This window comes from Belonocnema kinseyi, chromosome 4 (genome assembly GCF_010883055.1).
Source record: "Belonocnema kinseyi isolate 2016_QV_RU_SX_M_011 chromosome 4, B_treatae_v1, whole genome shotgun sequence".
NCBI lineage: Eukaryota > Metazoa > Arthropoda > Insecta > Hymenoptera > Cynipidae > Belonocnema > Belonocnema kinseyi.
In genome coordinates this window covers 34,780,895-34,799,875 of record NC_046660.1, presented here as the reverse complement: position 1 = coordinate 34,799,875, position 18,981 = coordinate 34,780,895, and the positions used below count along the sequence as shown (strand labels likewise).

Sequence of the window (18,981 nt, the reverse complement as noted above, 5' to 3'; positions counted from 1 at the left end):
GTTAAAATTTTAATGGTTTCATTTGAAAAGTTTGAATTTCTAAGTATAATTGTTGAATTTTGATGTATAAATAAATATTGAACAACTATTATTCCTAGAAAAATTCGTGTATGTTAAAAACGTATTTAGAAGTTCCGAAAATGGCCAAATTTAATACAAAATATAGATTTTTGCAGATGTCTAAGAAAAATTTAGAAGCTTTCTAAGAATTGTAAAAAGTATCAAATAAAAAATATATATATATTTTCCTAAGATTCCTAGGAAAATTGAAAATGATTTTTTTATTATGAAAAATTAATTTGAAAAGAATATCTAAAAAGATTTCTAAAATTGTCAAAACAGCATCTGGAAAATTTTAAGGAAATATTGATAATTTTGAAGGATTTTTTCAATTTTAAGGAAGGATTTTAGGAAAAATTAAATAATTTAAAAAAATGTTTCGAAGTTCTGAAAATATATCATAACAGTAGTTTGAATTTAAAAAAAATGTAAAACAACATTTAGATTTTTCAATAATTTGAAATGAAATTTTGAAGCTTTCTAAGGATTTTTGCTTACAATAATTTGCAGCACAGTTTCTATTACTTCAAATGGAAACATTTTTACCTTTAGAGTTCGATTTTCTAAATTTCATTGACCGTGAAAAATGTTTGAGAACCAGGATTTTTTTCACCCTGTGTTTGTTATGGAAATGACACTACAAAATATAACATGAAAAATTACTTTTTCGTTAAAAAAAATAATACATAATTAAAGTTTCTTGTTTTGTCCCAAGCTCGGGCGAGACGGGACAATTATTACACTTTAGGGTAATTAAAAATTGGATTCAGTGTTGGAGAAGTTCCTTTAAAAAAGGACATAATTACATCTATAGTTACTTTGTGAAAATGGTAACTTGTTTCATTGAATTGAATAAATTTAAATTTTCAAAATTTAAATATTCCAAAAAGTAAAATTCTTGAAATCGGTTAATATCTTCTGTTCCCATTTTTGAATTGAAAATTCCAAAAACTTTCCCTATTGTTTCAAAAATTATAGCGAAATTTTTCTATGTACATTTTTTGCTACTGAATAATAATAAAAAATTATAAATAAAAAAAATGTTGCTGAATTAAAAATTTTTTTGAAAAGTGTCCAAAAAAACATGTTTTTTTTTGGATTTATTCCTATGCACATATTTTAGAAAAAGTTGAATAAGTCGAACCTGAAATTTCTTCAGTTTAAACCAAAGGAAAAAGCTGTTATTTTGTTTAAAAAAAAAAATTTCAGTCATGTTTCAAGCGTTCAAATATTGTCAATTTTACGTTATTTGAGCGATTTTAACTTGCTAAAACTCAGCTTTTAGACGCAAAAAATGATGGTGATATTACGGCAGAACGATATTTTTGTAGGAATTTGCTGATGAACTCATTTTATGTACGAAATACCCCCGTACCATATTGTGGTGGGGGTTATTGCGTAGGAGGATACTTGTTGATGGCATCCCGTTTTTTTTAGCGAACAGTTAATAAAGTGCTCAGGTAAGAATTTTTTAGACTTCTCGGGGGGAGGGGGGAGGGGTGTAATTTTTTATTACATTTATATTTGGTTAATATTCAAAATTATATAAAATATATGTTTCCGATTTTATATTACAAATTATATTTGCTTCATATTAAAAATTAGATACAATATATATTTCTAAATAACATTTTTATACTTACGTGCTTCTTACTTGCGTGTGGCTCATGCACGTGAGGAAAGTTTTTGGTCCAGAAAAAAGGGATGCTTTCATTCGTTCGACATTGAGTTAATTCTTTAAATAAAGCAAATATAATTTGTAACATATATTGTATATATATTTTAATAAAAAGCAAATGCAATTTGTAATATAAAATCTGTAATATAAGTCTAAAGAATTCTTATCTCAGCACTTTATTACCTGCTCGATAAAAAAAAAAAACGGGATACCATCAACAAGTATCCCCCTACGTGTTAACCTCCACCATAAAATGGGGGGGGGGGGGGATTGTACATATTTCGACATATTCACAGGTTCGACATATTCAACTTTTTTCAAAATGTGTCCATTGGACTCAATTTTTTTGAATCTTCAAAATGTTTAATTTTCAAATCAAAAAAAGGGAACAGAAGATATTAACCGATTTTCAACATTTTTTTTTTACTTTTTTTGGATGTCAACCCACAAATTTGTTTGCTCTGCTCAAACGATTCGACTAATTTGATCATTTTCAGTCAGCACTAATATATAAGTTTGTAAAACTTTAATAATTTTTTTATAAAAGTGAGCATTAATTGTATCAATGTTTATGTCCGGATGATTATTACTTACAATGTTGAATGATGAGGGGAAATCTAAAAAAATTTTACGGGAAATGACAGGGAAACGGCAGGAATTTTGTATCACATCAAAAGTAGACACCCTGTAAATTTCAAATCACTAGACTTAAAGGATTTTAAATTGTTTTAAATTTAAAATTGAAATATTTAAAAAAAAATAGTTTCAAAATCATACTGAATAAGTTGCGATTCTGTATTTTAAAAGTTCGAGAATTTTCAATTGTAACTCTTCAAAATTGTATAATTTAAATAGTAAATCTATAAAATTAAAGATTTTTGTTTTGAAAATAAAAAATGAGCAAGTTTTATGATTTACAATTTTTAAAAGCAAAATTTATTAAATACCTGAAAAAGTCATGGAATTAAACAAAATAACTAAAAACCTGAAAAAGTCATGAAATTAAAAGAAAAACTGGATCTTTTTAAATCGTCTCTATTTAAAAGTTTTAATAATTTCGTATTTTATAGCTAATTCTATATTTAAAAAATTGGGAAAGGAAACTTAAGGAAAAGGCAAATATCAGATAAAGTGTAAGAATTAAATGAAAAGAAATTGAAGCTTCAATGCGAAAAGCAAATAGAACTGGAAGATGTTGAAGAAGAAATTCGCGAAATAATTAATTTTTGATCAATTTTAATATAGACGATTTTATTAGTTCTTGTGATCTAAACGTATAATTTTAACTTTTTTAAAGAGTGCAGAGCTTTTTTATATTAATATCCCAGAATATTTTTTTTTTCAATTTGATAAAAATATGATTGAAGATTGTTTTGAATTCAATCAAACTTATTCACCAACCATTATCAATGCATGATATTTTGATACAATTTAATTGGCTAAATAAACAAAAAATTTACCTGGAATTTTTTCAAAATTATACCTGGAAAACCTGGAAAAGTCGTGGAATTTTGTTATCAGACACTTGTAGCTCCCTGAATATTTAAAATTAAAGAATTTTAAATTTTGAAAATAAGTATAGCCACATTTCCATGTAATTTTGATTTCTAATTTCATATAAATTTAAGAATTTTTATTTATACATCTTTAAAATTAAAGAGTTTCAATTGTAAATCTCCAAAATTGCAGAATTTTGAATTGTGAGCATTGAAAAATTTCCAATTGTAAATCTTCCAAAAAATGTCCCGCTTTTAAAAAATAAATCTTGAAAATTGAATAATTAATAATTCTAGATCTAAAAAATTTAAGTATTATCAAATGTAATTCTTTGGAATTGCCGATGTTTAAACTCTAAATCCTGAAAATTAAAAAGCTTTACATTTTGACAGTTTAAAATAAAAAATTTCTGTTATGTTGACGATTTATATTTGAAGTTTCTTCAATTTGGAAAAGTAAAAATTGAAAACTTGATTTTTTATCTTTAAAATCATTCAAATTTAAGAATTTATTTTACACATTTTTTAAATTGAAGAGTTTTCAATTGTGACTCTTTAAATGTGTAATGCTTTGAATGGTAAATCTTTAAAATTTCAAGGTTTTAATGTTGACAATTTACAATTAAAAACGTATATAATTTTGATGATTTACCTTGATTTACCTTCTTCAATTTAAAAGATTGAAAATTTAACTTCAAAATCATCAAAATTTAAGAATGTTTATTTATACACCTCAAAAATTCAAGATTTTGCAATTGTAACTATCTAAAATTGAAGATTATAAGTTTGATAATTTTCAATGCAAAATTATGAAAATTTTAATTTTTACAATAAAAAATTCCATAATTTTGACAATTTACAATCAAAATTTATTCAGTTTGCAAGATTTAAAATTGAAAACTTGAGTTTTTATCTTTAAAATCATCCAGACTTAAAAATGTTCATTTATTAATATTTAAAATTGAGGATTTGAAAATTTACAAATGAAAATGATGCAAATTTTAAGTTCTACAAATAAATAAGCTGCAATTTATTCACATTTAAAATTTCTTCACATTAGAGGGTTTAACATTGAAAACGTACATTTTTGCGTTCAAAATCATTCAAAAAGTGAATTATTTAATTTTGAAAATTTAGTAATAAAAATAATGCAAGTTTTAATTTTTATAATCAAAACACCTAGTTTTGATGATTTACATAAAAAATTCCTTCAAATTCGAGGAATTAGAATTAAAAGCTTAACTTTTGATTTTCAAAAAATCATCCAAACTTGAGAATTTTTATTTATAAATATTTTAAATCGAGGATTTAAAAATTTGAACATAAATATTATTCAAGTTTTAAGTTTTAGAATTAAAGAAATTATCATTTTAATGATTCACGATGGAATTGTCTTTAATTTGAAAGATTTAACATTAAAAAGTTAACTTTTAATTTACAAAATCATCAAAATTCAAGAACTTTAAATTATAAATGTCAGAAATTCAAGATGTTTCAATGGGAACTATTTTAAATTATAGAAATATGAATTCTAATTCTTTTAAATTGAACTTTGATGATTTATATAGACATTTCTTCAATTTGGAAAATTTAAAATTAAAAGCTTGGTTTTTTTATCTTCAAAATCGGTTAGATTTAAAAAATTTTATTTATAAATATTTAAAATTGAGAATTTTAAAACTTACATATAAAAATTATGCAAGCTTTAACTTTTATAATGAATTTATAACTTTATAATTGTTATATTTATTTATCTATTTTATATTTTGAATTTATAATTTTATAATGACTTTACTTTCGAAATTTCTTCAATTTGGAATATTTAGAATTAAAAACTTGATATTTGAACTTCAAAAGCATCCAAATTTAAGAATTTTTATTTACATATATATATATATATATATATATATTTTAAATTGAGGATTTGAAAATTTACATATAAATATTACGCAAGTTTTAAGTTTTACAATTAAAGAAGCTGCAATTTTGTTGATTTACTGTCGGAGTTTCTTCGATTTGGTTAATTTGCAGTTGGAAAATTGACTTTTTCATCTTCAAAATAACAAAAATCTAATTTTTTTTTGGTAGGTACATATTTAAAATTGAAGAAATTTTAATTTTAAAAATGTACATTTAAAAATGATACAAGTTTTAATTTTTACGATTAAAAAAATTGTAATTTTGATTGTCTTTACAAAATTATTTAATTTAAAAGATTTAGAATTGGAAACTTAACTTTTGATCTTCAAAAATACGAAAATTGAAGTTTTATTTCTAAATTTTTAAAATTGAAGTCTTAAATTGTAAATGTTCAAAATTAAACTGTTCAAGAAAACATTAAAAACTACATTCAAAATTTACAAGTTGAAGAACCTTCAATTGCAAAACTTCAAGATATACCTATTTTTAAAAATATTTTAGAATTTTCGATTTAAAATGATTAACATTTTAACCAAAACAATTAATTTCTTAGTTAATTTCTTTCTTTTCTTCTAATTGCTGCTCGACTATAATTTTATATTCAATTAAAAGTTACAAATTACTTAAAATTCGCTTAAAATAAAAATTAAACTAACAGCACTTAAAATTAAGGGCTATATTTTAATTAGGCGAATATAAAAATTAAATTCTCTTAGGTATGAAATAAAAAAAAAACTGTTAACATTTACACGTTTTATTCGTGTGATGCTCCATTCCATGTTACAAGAGCAAGTTAATCAACGCGACAGAAATTAATCGTCACTCCACAGCGCTTTATTATTATTATTATTATTATTATTTATTAAAATCTGACGTACATATACGGACGTCAGAGATTGATATATAATTCGATACAATTGTGAACAATATGTACATGATTTTCTAAAAATGACTCAAAATTCACTTCGGCGCTTCCTTCTCTGAAATAGAATCACTGATATCAATTCGAGAATTTCACCAACAAAAGTGAACCTTTACTTCATCAATGATCACTATTATCGATGAAAGGAAATTAATTGGAGCCTTTCAAAGTGACTCGAGTGTTTATTGTACTCTAGCACATATACGATTGATACTACACATTTACTTAAAAATGTATTTGACTCGAAACAATTCATCTCTGTTGGGTAGCTACGACAGCGCCACCAATTTCGAACTATTGGAAAAAAATTTCAATTTCAACACAATATTAACAAGAAATCTTTTAGTAAATAATTTTAGATTTCAGTATAATATTTTTCATTAAAATTAATTGATATTCTTGCTATTTTTCATTAAAATTACTCGGATAACTTTAAAATACAATAATTCGCTTGTCAGGTGGCGCTCTTATCAATAGAGGTACCCTAAAAGTGTCCAGAATCCAGAGATGCTAGCCTTGAAGTTCAAAAATTCCCAGCTGTAAAAAATTTTCACATTTTGCATTGACGATCTGAGTTTTATCGTAAAAAAAAAAAAAAAAACAATTTCATTGATTTTTTTTTCTCAGTCGAAACTTAGCCTACTGCGATCTGGCAGAAAACATCGAATTAGTCGTGTCAAATATTCTAATTCAGTCTATGTGTAACTACCTGCATATTTTCGGGCAGACCCCCACCACTCAGTAATTCAAAACTGAGAAGAACAAAGCCTTCCCTAGGGATATGCTAAAAATGGAAAAATTATATCTCTTTTGTATTCATTTTTCAATTTAAGTTTTAATATTAAAAAGGATTATAATTAGAAAACTGTCCAGACTTCACCTAGAGGGACTTTTAGAGTGGAGAGGGCCTGGTTTGGTGTTTCACAGCGATTCGCTTTTATTTATTTTTATTTATTGCTTTATTTTTGACCCGCTGCGATCTCCTTCATACGATTCAAAGCCGATCCAGCTTTGAACCACGTGATTTGTTGTTCGTTCAATGTGTGGTTGAGGGTGATCTTGTCAACCTTGCCATCCTTGTGTTTGATTTCGGCTTGCACAGGCTGAAAATGTGAAATTAAACGATTTTCAAATTTAGCAAATTTGAGAAAAATGCTAAGCTTATGACTCTAAAAGTGGTGAATAACACCAAATTCGAAATAGAGTATGTTTAAGCAGCGTGGTAAAGTGGGAGGAAATTCACTTTTTTCGTTCAAAAATGTCCAGAGCCTTCAATTTCGGACTGACTTTGAATTCCTTTTTTAAATTAAAGTTCATTAAATTCTGAAGAACTTGACGCTCCGAACTTTTATCTCCTCTATTTGTTTATTAATCATGTTTTCACTCAAAGTATGGAAAAACTGAAATTTTTGTACATAACAATTTGTTACGCTTTAATAACTGATTAGGTAAACTTTATAATAATTTCACAAATATTATCAATTATTTCAAATATCTGGCAAAGATTTTTATTTTAATGTATATTTAATTTATTAAATTTTATTATTAAAATTGATTATATATAATTTTATCACCAAATATTAAAAATATTGCGTAAATATTTCAGAAATATTTTACAAAGATTAAAAAGATTTCGGATAGATTGAAAATAATTTATGAAAATTTCAGATAGATTTCACGAAGATTTCAGAAATATTTTACAAATATTTTCATGATTTGCCAACAATTATAAAGATTTCATATACTTTGCGAAGATTTCGTATATGTTTAAAAATTTTATAAAAAGTTTCAGATATATTTCAAAGAACAAACAATAATTTGATTAATTTCTTAAAGATTTCATATATATTTCAATAGTTTCACAAATATTATCAGATATTTCAACAATATTTCAAATATTTCGCACAGATTTCAAAAATATCTTACAAAGTTTTCAATAATTTCCCAACGATTTAAAAGATTTCAAAAATGTTGAAGATTTTAGGATATTTAAAACAGTTCTAAGGCATTTTCAAAATCTTTAAAGTGCAAATTCAAAAATTTTCAAAGGATTTTAAAGATTTTAATAATATCAAAAAAAAAATTCAAGAGCTTTAAAATGTTCCAAACGATTTTAGAAGATTTGGAATAGTTTAGAATATATTGTAACAGTTTTTAATAGATTTTTAATAGTTTTTAATAATTTGAAAGGATTCCACAGGATTTTGAAGATTTTAGGATATTTCTGAAAATTCAAAAGTAATTTTCAAGAACTTTAATGAGTGTCAAGGGAGTTTTAAAATTTCAATGGATTCAAAAAAATGTATGGTATTTTAGTTTGAAGGTATTTCAAAGAATTTAAAAGTTTGGAAGGATTTCAAAAGATTTTAAAGGATTTCAAATAATTCAAGGTATTTAAAAGTATTGCAAGGAATTTTTTTAAAGATTTCAATAATTTGTAGGTTACCAACATGAGTTTGAAGATTGTAGAGCATTGAAAAAAATTCCGAGCAATTTTTGAGTCAAAACAAATTTTCATGAGTTCTTAAATAATTTAGGAAGATATGGCACGATTTACAGGACTATTAAGCTTTTAAGATGTTTAAATAAATTCTAAGGGATTTTATTACATTTCTAAAAATTTCGTAAGATTTCGAAGATTTGCTTCTACTTTTACCTAAGATTTTAAAAGTATTAAAAAGATTTTAGAATATTAAAAAAAATCAAGAAACAGGGTCGGTGCAAAAAACACGAATTGATTGTTAATTTTAACTTGATATATAAAAAAGATAACCACTTTGACTACAAAGAAACGGATTTTCATAAAATGTCACTCTTTAGTTCGTTCTAAAATCTGTATATTTTTAAATATTATTGTTAATTGTTTAATTGCTTGTTTACTTGTTTCGACTTTTTGAATGTTTAAATTCGAATGTTAGCCATTTAAAATCAGCCTTCGATTTTATTCTCCGGCTGAACAATTGCAGATCATTGTAATATTTAAAATATTACTAATTTATTCTTGTATTTTTACTCAAATTAAGTATTCAAATCAAACTTTCTTTCACAAATGTTAGACAGTAAGCAACTGATTAAAAAAAAAATACAATAAATTATTGTAAATCATGCAATGTCAAGGATTTTCATAGGATTTCAAATATCTTGGGTATTTTTATTATATTTAAATCATTTGAAATGATTCCAAATGATTTTAAGATATTTTTAAATTTCAAAGAGTTTTCAAGAGGTTCACGAATTTTCAAGGAATTTAAAATATTTTAGGGTATTCTAAAAAATTCAATTAAAATTTCAAGAGCTTTAAAGAAAGTCAAGGGATTTCAAAAGATTTTAAATATTTTAGAATATTTTAAAAGATCTCAAGGAATTTTTTTAATTAAAAATATTTTGTAAATATTTCTATGGATTTTATAACGTTTTAATGTGTTTCAAAAGAATGTATTCACAAGTGAGAGATTTCGTAAGGTAATTTCGTAATTCATTAGAATGCATTTGGAATTCTTTCGAAATCTTCTAAATTAATTCAATTCTACTCAATTCAATGGATTTTATGTTGTTGGTTTTTGTAGTTTTTATTTAATTTACCACCAAGTTTTTTTTACATATTTTTAGTATTCATCTTGAATTTTCATGAATTTCATAGAATTCTTCTCATTTCTCTAAAGTTCCTCTAAATTCATTCAAATTTTAGTGAAATTAATGGAAATTTTTAGATTTTGAATTTTTTCAATTCATTTGTATTCTTTTAAATTTAACTAGAATTTTTTTGAAGTAATATTTTTGGGCATTTTAAAAGACTTAAAATTTTTTTTTTAATTTCAATAATTTTTAAGGATTTCACAAGATTTTTTACGTTATTTTGAAAGAATATAAGGAATTTTCAGGAATATTAAAAGGTTTTCAAAAGATTTGAAATATTTGGAAGGGATTTCAAAGTATTTCCAATACTTCAGGCCATTTGAAAATTCTAAGGAATTAAACAATATTAAGGGATTTAAAAAAATTTAATGAGTTTTTAAGTAATTTTCGAAGATATGGAATTATTTCATAGGACATATAAGGTTTTAGGATATTTAAAAAGATTCCAATGGATTTGATTAAATTTACGAGGATTTCGTAAAATTTTTAAACAATTTTCTTCAAGGTTTTACCGAATAATTTAAAGTTATTTTAAAGATTTTAGTTAACTTAAAAAAATGCAACAACTGCATAAAAACATGAATTGATTTTCAATTTCAATTTAATATATGAAAATAGATAAGCATTTTGACTATAAGGAAACGAATTTTTGTTAAGTTTTATTTTTTTTTATTACATTCTGTAATGTGCACATTTTTAAATATGAAATTCCCTATTTGGGCAATTATTTCGATTTTTTAGATTTTGAACATCGGAAGTTAGCCATTTAAAATCAAAGATTTGGGGAGATTTTCAAATATTTTCTGTAATTCATTTATAATGCATTTTAAATTCTTCTAAATTCACTCAATTCTACTCAATTTAATGGATTTTTTGTCGTTGATTTTTGTAGTTTTTATGTAATTTATGATGAAGTCTTTTAAGCCCACCCTTGAATTTTTATAAATTGATTTCAAACTTACTGAATTTAATTACATTTTTCATGTTTTTTCGTATTTTTAAAATTCATCTTGAATTTTTATTAATCTTGCAGAATTCTTCTCATTTTCCTTAAATTCCTTTAAATTTCTCTAAAGTTTTGTGAATCAAATTTTTTTCCATTCAATATAACATTAGTCACATTATTAATTAACAATAGTTACTTACAGGCACTTTTTGGGTTAGAAATGAGTTACTATTTCATTTTAGATGGGTCACTCTTTACAAGTAAATTAGGCTCTAGTTGCCTTGGTAATAATAAATTGAAAATTTATCAATTTAAAGTTGTTTTATTTCATTTATAAAATATTACATATTAAAAATGTCAAAAGTTCAGTATAAATTAATGTTTAAGGAATCATAGAATATAAATAATTTGTTTCTTATTCCACTTATTTGTTATAAACCAATTTTATGAACAAATTAGCAAATAGTCTTATTATCGGTAGAAAAAAATTCTGTTTGCTAAAAGTGCTTCATATTAATGTAGGAATGACATTTAATTAAAAAACTAATTGAAAAATTTATAATAACTCTTGTTATAATCAATTCTTGTGGAAAAATTTAAAAATTTGAGATTTTTTCAAATGATAATTTCTTTCAATCGCCAGAACGACTTCAGGTATTCCTTAAAATAATAAATATTTAATCATATTTGATAAAATACATCAATTACAATTTGCATAAACAAATTCAAAATTTTGGCCCAGTCAGTCCAAATATTGCAAAGTTAACAATAACCACTGTTATTAACCATTCTTGTAACAAAATATTTAAATTGTTTTATCAAATATCAATTTTCTTCGATGGCCAGAATGGTACAGATATTATTGAAAATAATATATCTTCGATAATATTTGGTAAAATGTAACAAATCTGAATATATATAAACAAATAAGATCAAAAAATTCAAATTTCGGCAGTTTCACGAGCAAAAAATTTGGTTCCTTCAAATGAAAAATTGAGAAATTGGGCCATTCTAGCATTTAAAGAAAATTTAAATTTGATAAAACCTTAAATTTGAATATTTTGTAACGAGAATTATTTGTAATAATGGTTAGTGTTAATTTATCAAACATTTTTGTGACTAGCAGTCATTCGTCTAACAGCTTAAAACATTTCCAGCACAAAAAATGGTTTTCTTTGCGAAAGGGCCAAAATTTTAAATTTGTTTATAAAAATTTAAATTGTCATATATTTTATCAAATTAATATGAGAAACTTTTAGCAAACAAAGTTTTTTTTACCGATAATAAGACTATTTGCCAATTTGTTCATAAAATTTGTTTATGAGAAATAAATAGAATAATAAACAAATTATTTGTATTCTATGGGTCCCTAAACATTCATTTAAAACAATATAACATTTACCTAATCAGTTCTAAAGCGTAAAAAATTGTTATATATAAAATTTCCGTTTTTTCATACTTTACGTGAAAAAATTATTAATAAACAAATAGAGGAGATACAAGTTCGGAGAATCAAGCTCTTCAGAATTTAATGAAGTTTAACTTTTTTTAAAATTTAAAATCGGACCAAAATTGAATGTTCTGGTCCTTTTAGAACGAAAAAAGTGCATTTCCTCCCTATGTGCGTGGCCGCAAAAGTTCATTTTTTATTTTCCCTGACCATTAATATTTAAAAACCAAAATACTGAATTTGTGACATTTTTATTATGCAATATTTTATACATGAAATAAACTAATTTTAAATTGATAAATTTCCTATTTATCATTACCAAGGCAAATAGGGTCCAATTTAATTGAAAAGAGTTCAATTCAATTCAATTCAATTCACAATTCAATTCACAAAACTTAAGAGGAATTTAAGGGAAATGAGAAAAATTCTGCGAGATTAATGAAAATTCAAGATGGATTTTAAAAATATGAAAAAACATGAAAAAAATCTTTAATACAGTAAATTTGAAATCTATTTATTAAAATTCAAGATGGATTTTAAAATACGAAAAAACATGAAAAAGTTCCTTAAATTCAGTAAATTTGAAATCTATTTATTAAAATTCAAGATGGATTTTAAAATACGAAAAAACATGAAAAAGTTCCTTAAATTCAGTAAGTTTGAAATCAATTTATAAAAATTCAAGGGTGAGCTTAAAAGACTTTATGATAAATTACATAGAAACTACAAAAGTCAACAAAAATCTATTAAATTGAGTAGAATTGAGTGAATTTAGAAGAATTTCAAATGCATTCTAATAAATTGCAAAAATTATTTGAAAATCTCCTCAAATTTTTGATTTTAAATGACTTACATTCGAATCTCAAAATCCAAAAAGTCGAAATAATTGACCAAATAGTGATTTTCATATTTAAAAATGTACACATTATAGAACATAATAAAAAATGAGACTTAACAAAAATTCGTTTCGTTATAGTCAAAATGGTTATCTATTTTCATATATTAAGTGAAAATCGAAAATCAATTCATGTTTTTATGCAGCGAACCATGTTTCTTGATTTTTTTTATAAATATGTTAAAATGTTTGAAATAAATTGAACTTATTCGATAAAACCTTAAAGAAATTTTTTTTAATCTTACGAAATCTTCGGAAATTTAATCAAATCCATTGAAATTCTTTTAAATATTCTGAAACCTATTAAGTCCTATGAAATAATTCCATATCTTCCAAAATTATTTTAAAACTCATGAAACTTTTTTAAATTCCTTAATATTATTTAATTCCTTAGAATTTTACAATAATCTAAAGTATTTCAAATCCTTTGAAATCCCTTATAAATATTAAAATCTATTGAAATGTTCTTAGAATCTTTTAAAATACTCTATCATATTTGAAATCCTTGTAAAATCTTTTAATGTTCTTGAAAATTCCTTACAATTGTTCAAAATACCCTAAAAAATCCTGTGAAATCCTTTCAAATTATTGAAATTTAAGCAAAATTCTTTGAAGTCTTTTAAAATACCCTAAAGTATTATTTCAAAAAAATTCAAGTTAAAATAAAAATATTACAAATAAATTGAAAAACTAAATAAAAAATAAAAAAAATTCCATTTATTTCACTAAAATTTTAATGATTTTAAAGGAATTTAAGAGAAATGAGGAGACATGAAATTCATAAAAATACAAAATGAATGTTAAAAATATGCAAAAACATGAAAAAAACTTGATGATATATTAAATAAAAATACAAAAACCAACAACAAAAAATCTATTGAATTGAGTCGAATTGAGTTCATTTAGAAGAATTCGAAAGAATTCCGGATGCATTATTATTATTATAAACCCAATAATACGTTATAAAATCCCTTGAAATAATTCAAAATATCTTGAAACCTTATTGGAAGCCTTTGAAAGTTTTCAAATGTTTAAAAAATGCCTTGAAATCTTGAATAAAATATCCTAAAATGTTTCAAATGCTTTCAAAATCCAGTAAATTACTGAAATCAATTGAAAATTCGTTGAGATCTATTTAAAATCTTTTGAAATCCTTTGAGATTTTTTAAAGCTCTTACAATTTTGTTGGAATTTTTAAGAATACCCAAAAATATTTCAAATTTTTTGAAAATTCTTAAAGCTCTCGAAATCTCTGAAATTTAAAAAATATCTTAAAATCCTTTGGAATCACTTCAAATTATTGAATAGTAGAAAAAATACCCTGAAATATTTTTAAATCATTTAAAATATTACGAAAACGCTTGAAATGTGTTAAAGCTTTTAAAAATTATCAGGCATTGCATGATTTACAATAATTGTATTTTTTTTTATCAGTTACTTACTGTCAAACATTTGTGAAAGAAAGTTTGGTTTGATTACTTAATTTGAGAAAAAATTAAAAAATAAATTAGCGTTATATTATAAATATTAAAATAGTTTGCAATTTTTCAGCCGGAGAAAGAAAGCGAAGCCTGATTTTAAATGGCTAATTTCCGAATTTTAAAATTCAAAACCATTGAACAAGCAGAGATTTGCATATTTAAAAATTTACGGATTTTAGAATTAAATAAACGGCACTTTACTTTCATTTTTTATATCCTAAAATCTTTAAAATACTTTCAAAATCTTAGGTAAAACACAGAAGCAAATCTTTTAAATCTGACCAAATCCTCAGAAATCTCATAAAAACCCTTTGAATCTTTTTAAATATATTAAAACCTCATAAATTCTATAAAATTGTTCGATATCCTACTAAAATTATTTAAGAAATCATTTAAATTTTTTAAATCCCTTAATATTATTTAAATCCTTAGAATTTTAAAATGCCCTGAATCATTTCAAATCTTTTGGATTCTTTTGAAAAACTTTCAAACTTGTTATGGCTCTCAAAAATTACTAGAAATTGTTTTCAATACCCTACAATTTTCAAACATATATTGATAACCTTTATTTCATTGAAAACTTAAAAAAAATTCCTTGGAATACTTTTAAATTCTTTTAAATTCATTAAAATCTCTTAAAACTTATTAAAGCTCTTAAAAGTTATTTTTGAATTTTCAGAAATATCCTAAAATCTTCAAAATCCTGTGGAATGCTTTCAAATGATTGAAATCTATTAAAAATCCCTTGAAATCTTTTAAAATATATCCTAAACTATTTCAAACCTTTTGAAATATTTTAAAGCTCTTGAAAATTACCTGGATATTTTTAAAATCTTTAAAATCCTACGAAATTCGTTCAAATTATTGGCATATATATAAAAAATTCCTTGGAATCTTTTAAAAAACCCTAAAATAATTAAAATCTTTTGAAAATTTTTGAAATAGCTTAAAATTCTTTACATTTTTTGAAAATTCCTTAGAATTTTTTTAAATATCATAAAATCTTCAAAATTTGTGAAATATTTTATAGCTTTGTGATATTATTGAAAACTTTGTAAAATATTTTTGAAATATTTGCGAAATATTTGAAATTGGGATATTTAAATTGTTTTGTACTCTTTGAAATCTATCTGCAAATTTTTGGTAAATCATTAAGATATTTGTAAAATAGTTTTGAAATCTATCTGAAATTTTTATAAAATATTTTCAATCTATCCGAAATCTTGTTAATCTTTTTGAAATATTTGGGAAATCGTTAAAATTTTTGTAAAATATTTCTAAAATATTTACGCAATATTTTTAATATTTTTTAAATATTTGGTGATAAGATTATATATAATTAATTATAATTATAAATTGTAATTAATTAGATAATAAAATAAAAATCTTTGCGAAATATTCGAAATCTTTTAGATCTTTGGGAAATCATTAAAATATTTGTAAATTATTTCTGAAATCTTTGCGAAATATTTGAAATATCTGATGATATTTGTGAAATTATTGAAATCTTTGTGAAATTATTGAAATATTTGTGAACTCTAAAATCTATCTCAAATTTTTATTAAATGTTTTTAATCTATCCGAAATCTTTTCGAAATCTTTTTAATCTTTTTGAAATATTGGGGAAATCATTAAAATATTTTTAAAATATTTCTGAAATATTTATGCAATATTTTAAATATTTTTGAAATATTTGGTGATAAAATTATATATAATTAATTATAATAATAAAATGTGATTAATTAAATATACATCAAAATAAAAATCTTTGCGAAATATTTGAAATCTTTTAGATCTTTGGGAAATCATTAAAATATTTATAAATTATTTCTGAAATCTTTGCGAAATATTTGAAATATCTGACAATATTTGTGAAATCATCAAAATATTTATGAAATCTTTATGAAATTATTCAAATTGTTGTGCGCTCTTTGAAATCTATCTGAAAATGATTATAAAATATCTAAAAATATACGAAATCTTCACGAAATATATGAAATCTTTTAAATTTTTGAGAAATCATTAAAATATTTGTAAAATATTTTTGAAATTTTCGCGAAATCTATTTGAAATTGTTATAAAATATTTTCTATCTATGCGAAATCTTTTTAACCTTTTTGAAATATTTGGGAAATCATTAAAATATTTAAGAAATATTTTTAATATTTTTGAATTATTTGTCGATAAAATTATATTTAATTAATTATAATGATAAAATGTAATTAATTAAATATAAATTAAAATAAAAATCTTTGCGCAATATTTGAAATCTTTTAGATCTTTGGGAAATCATTAAAATGTTTTAAAAATATTTCTGAAATCTTTGCGAAATATTTGAAATATCTGATAATATTTGTGAAATTATCGAAATCTTTGGGAAATCATTGTAATCTTTCTGATATCTTTGCAAAATATTTGAAACATTTTGGAAAGATTTGGTAATATTTATGAAATTATTGAAATCTTTGTGAAATAATTCATGTTTTTAAAAATCTTTTTAATCTATCCTATATCTTTGCGTAATCTTTAAAATCTTTATGCGAAATCTTTGTTGAAATCTTAAGGAAATTATTGAAATCTGCGTAAAATCAGTCTGAAATCTTTCCAAAATAATTGAAATATTTCATAATATTTCTGAAATTATTGAAATCTTTGTGAAATCCTTGAAGTCTTTGTCGAATCATTTAAATCTATCCAAAATCTTTGCTGTATATTTTAAATCTTTGGAAAACCATTGAAATCTTTGTGCACTCTTTGAAATCTATCGAAAATCTTTGCAAAATAACGAATTAAAGAATTCGTAAAATCTTTCAAACCTATCCTAAAATCTTTGTTAAATATTTGTGAAATTCATTATATCTTTGGCAAATGGTTCAAATCTTTATCAAATCCTTCATAATCTTTGCGAAATATCAAAAATATTTTTGAAATGTTTGGTAAATGTTTGATCATTAAAGTCTTAGTGAAATCTTATAAATCCATCAGAAATCTCTGCTAAATATTTCAAACTTTCTTTTAATCTATGAAATCTATTGGATATCGTTGTGAAATAATTGAAGTCTTTGTGAAATCTTTTAAATCTATGCGAATTCTTTCTGAAATCTTTGAAATTATGAAATTTAAATCTGTATTTATTATTTATTTTTATTCATTATTTACCATTGATTGTTTATTATTTATGATTTAGGTTAAAATTTTTACATAGTATACTATTATTATACTATGTACAAATTCTGTCACTTGGGAGAAAAGTGATTAAACTGATTTTTGTTTGTTTTCATATAGAAAAGTGACTCAGCTGATAACTTCATCTTAAAAAAGTGACTAAAAACTGAGTTGAGCCTGACTTTCCAATCCAAATTTAAGGGACAATTTACCTTTCCAGGTGTGAGATCCTTGAGACCCAGGAGACTGATCTTGTCGGTAGGTTGGATCTTGTCATAATCGCTCGGATTGGCGAAGGTTAAAGGCAGGACACCCTGTTTCTTAAGATTAGTTTCGTGAATACGGGCGAAGCTCTTGACGATGATCGCGCGTCCACCAAGATGTCTAGGTTCCAACGCAGCATGTTCCCGAGATGAGCCCTCTCCGTAATTTTCGTCGCCAACTACCACCCACCTTACTCCATTCTTCTTGTAATGACGAGCCACATCAGGTACACCGCCCCATGCGCCAGTCAGTTGGTTCTTGATTTTGTTCACCTCTCCATTCTCTGAGTTCACGGCACTGAAAAATAAACATTATCGCATATGGATATCGCCGTGGATAAATTAAAGGGCAGTAGTTAAATTACGTAACTGATCATAAGCCCTCTCTAAGACTGTACGTAATTTTTAGTTTCCAGAAATATTTTGCTAGTTATTGCTAGTAGAATAATTAGGCAGGGTGTCCGAGAACTTCATTTTCAAAATTATTCCCTGATGTTTCCTTAACTAGTTTTTCTCTTTCCCTGATCATTAATATTCAATTACCACAATTTTAATCTTGTAATACTTTAAACATAGAATCCTTTAAAAACTGAATGAAAAAGTGTTTCAGATATACATTACAAATTTTCAAATTGATAAATTTATTTTTAATAAAAAAGATATCTTTTCTACTATAAGATTGCTTTTTAACAAAATGCTTGAATTTTAAACAAAAAATGATAAATTACCAACAAAAAAGTATGACAGTTTATATTTTAATCAAAACACACACACAAAACAAGAATTTTAAAACCAAGAAGAAAAAATTTCAACAAATAACGATTTTTAACTTATGAAATAAATAAAATGTTGTCTAAATTGTTGAACTATCAACACAAAAGACGAATTTTCTCTGCAAAAATTTAATTTCAGCAAAAAAAATAATAATTTTCAACGAAACGGATGCATTTTTGATCAACAAAAATGAAATTTAAAACTAAGAAAACTATTTATTCACAACAAAAGGAGACTTTTCTACTGCAAAGATAAATCTTAAAAAATTAAAACAGTTATATTTTCAATTAATAAA

The 18,981-nt window shown here is 23.7% G+C and overlaps 1 protein-coding gene across 1 annotated transcript in view; it reads right to left on the bottom strand.

Moving 5' to 3' along the window:
- Window positions 1-6,645: 6,645 nt before the first annotated feature.
- LOC117172106 (aconitate hydratase, mitochondrial-like) overlaps window positions 6,646-18,981 on the bottom strand; it is a 53,292-nt gene continuing 40,956 nt past the window's right edge. Inside the window, exons 8-9 of the mRNA XM_033359886.1 lie at window positions 17,862-18,210; window positions 6,646-7,179 (exon numbers count right to left, since the gene is read on the bottom strand). Of these exons, the coding sequence (XP_033215777.1) occupies window positions 7,036-7,179; window positions 17,862-18,210 (493 nt within the window). The 3' untranslated portion in view covers window positions 6,646-7,035. The remainder of the gene's footprint in view (window positions 7,180-17,861; window positions 18,211-18,981) is intronic.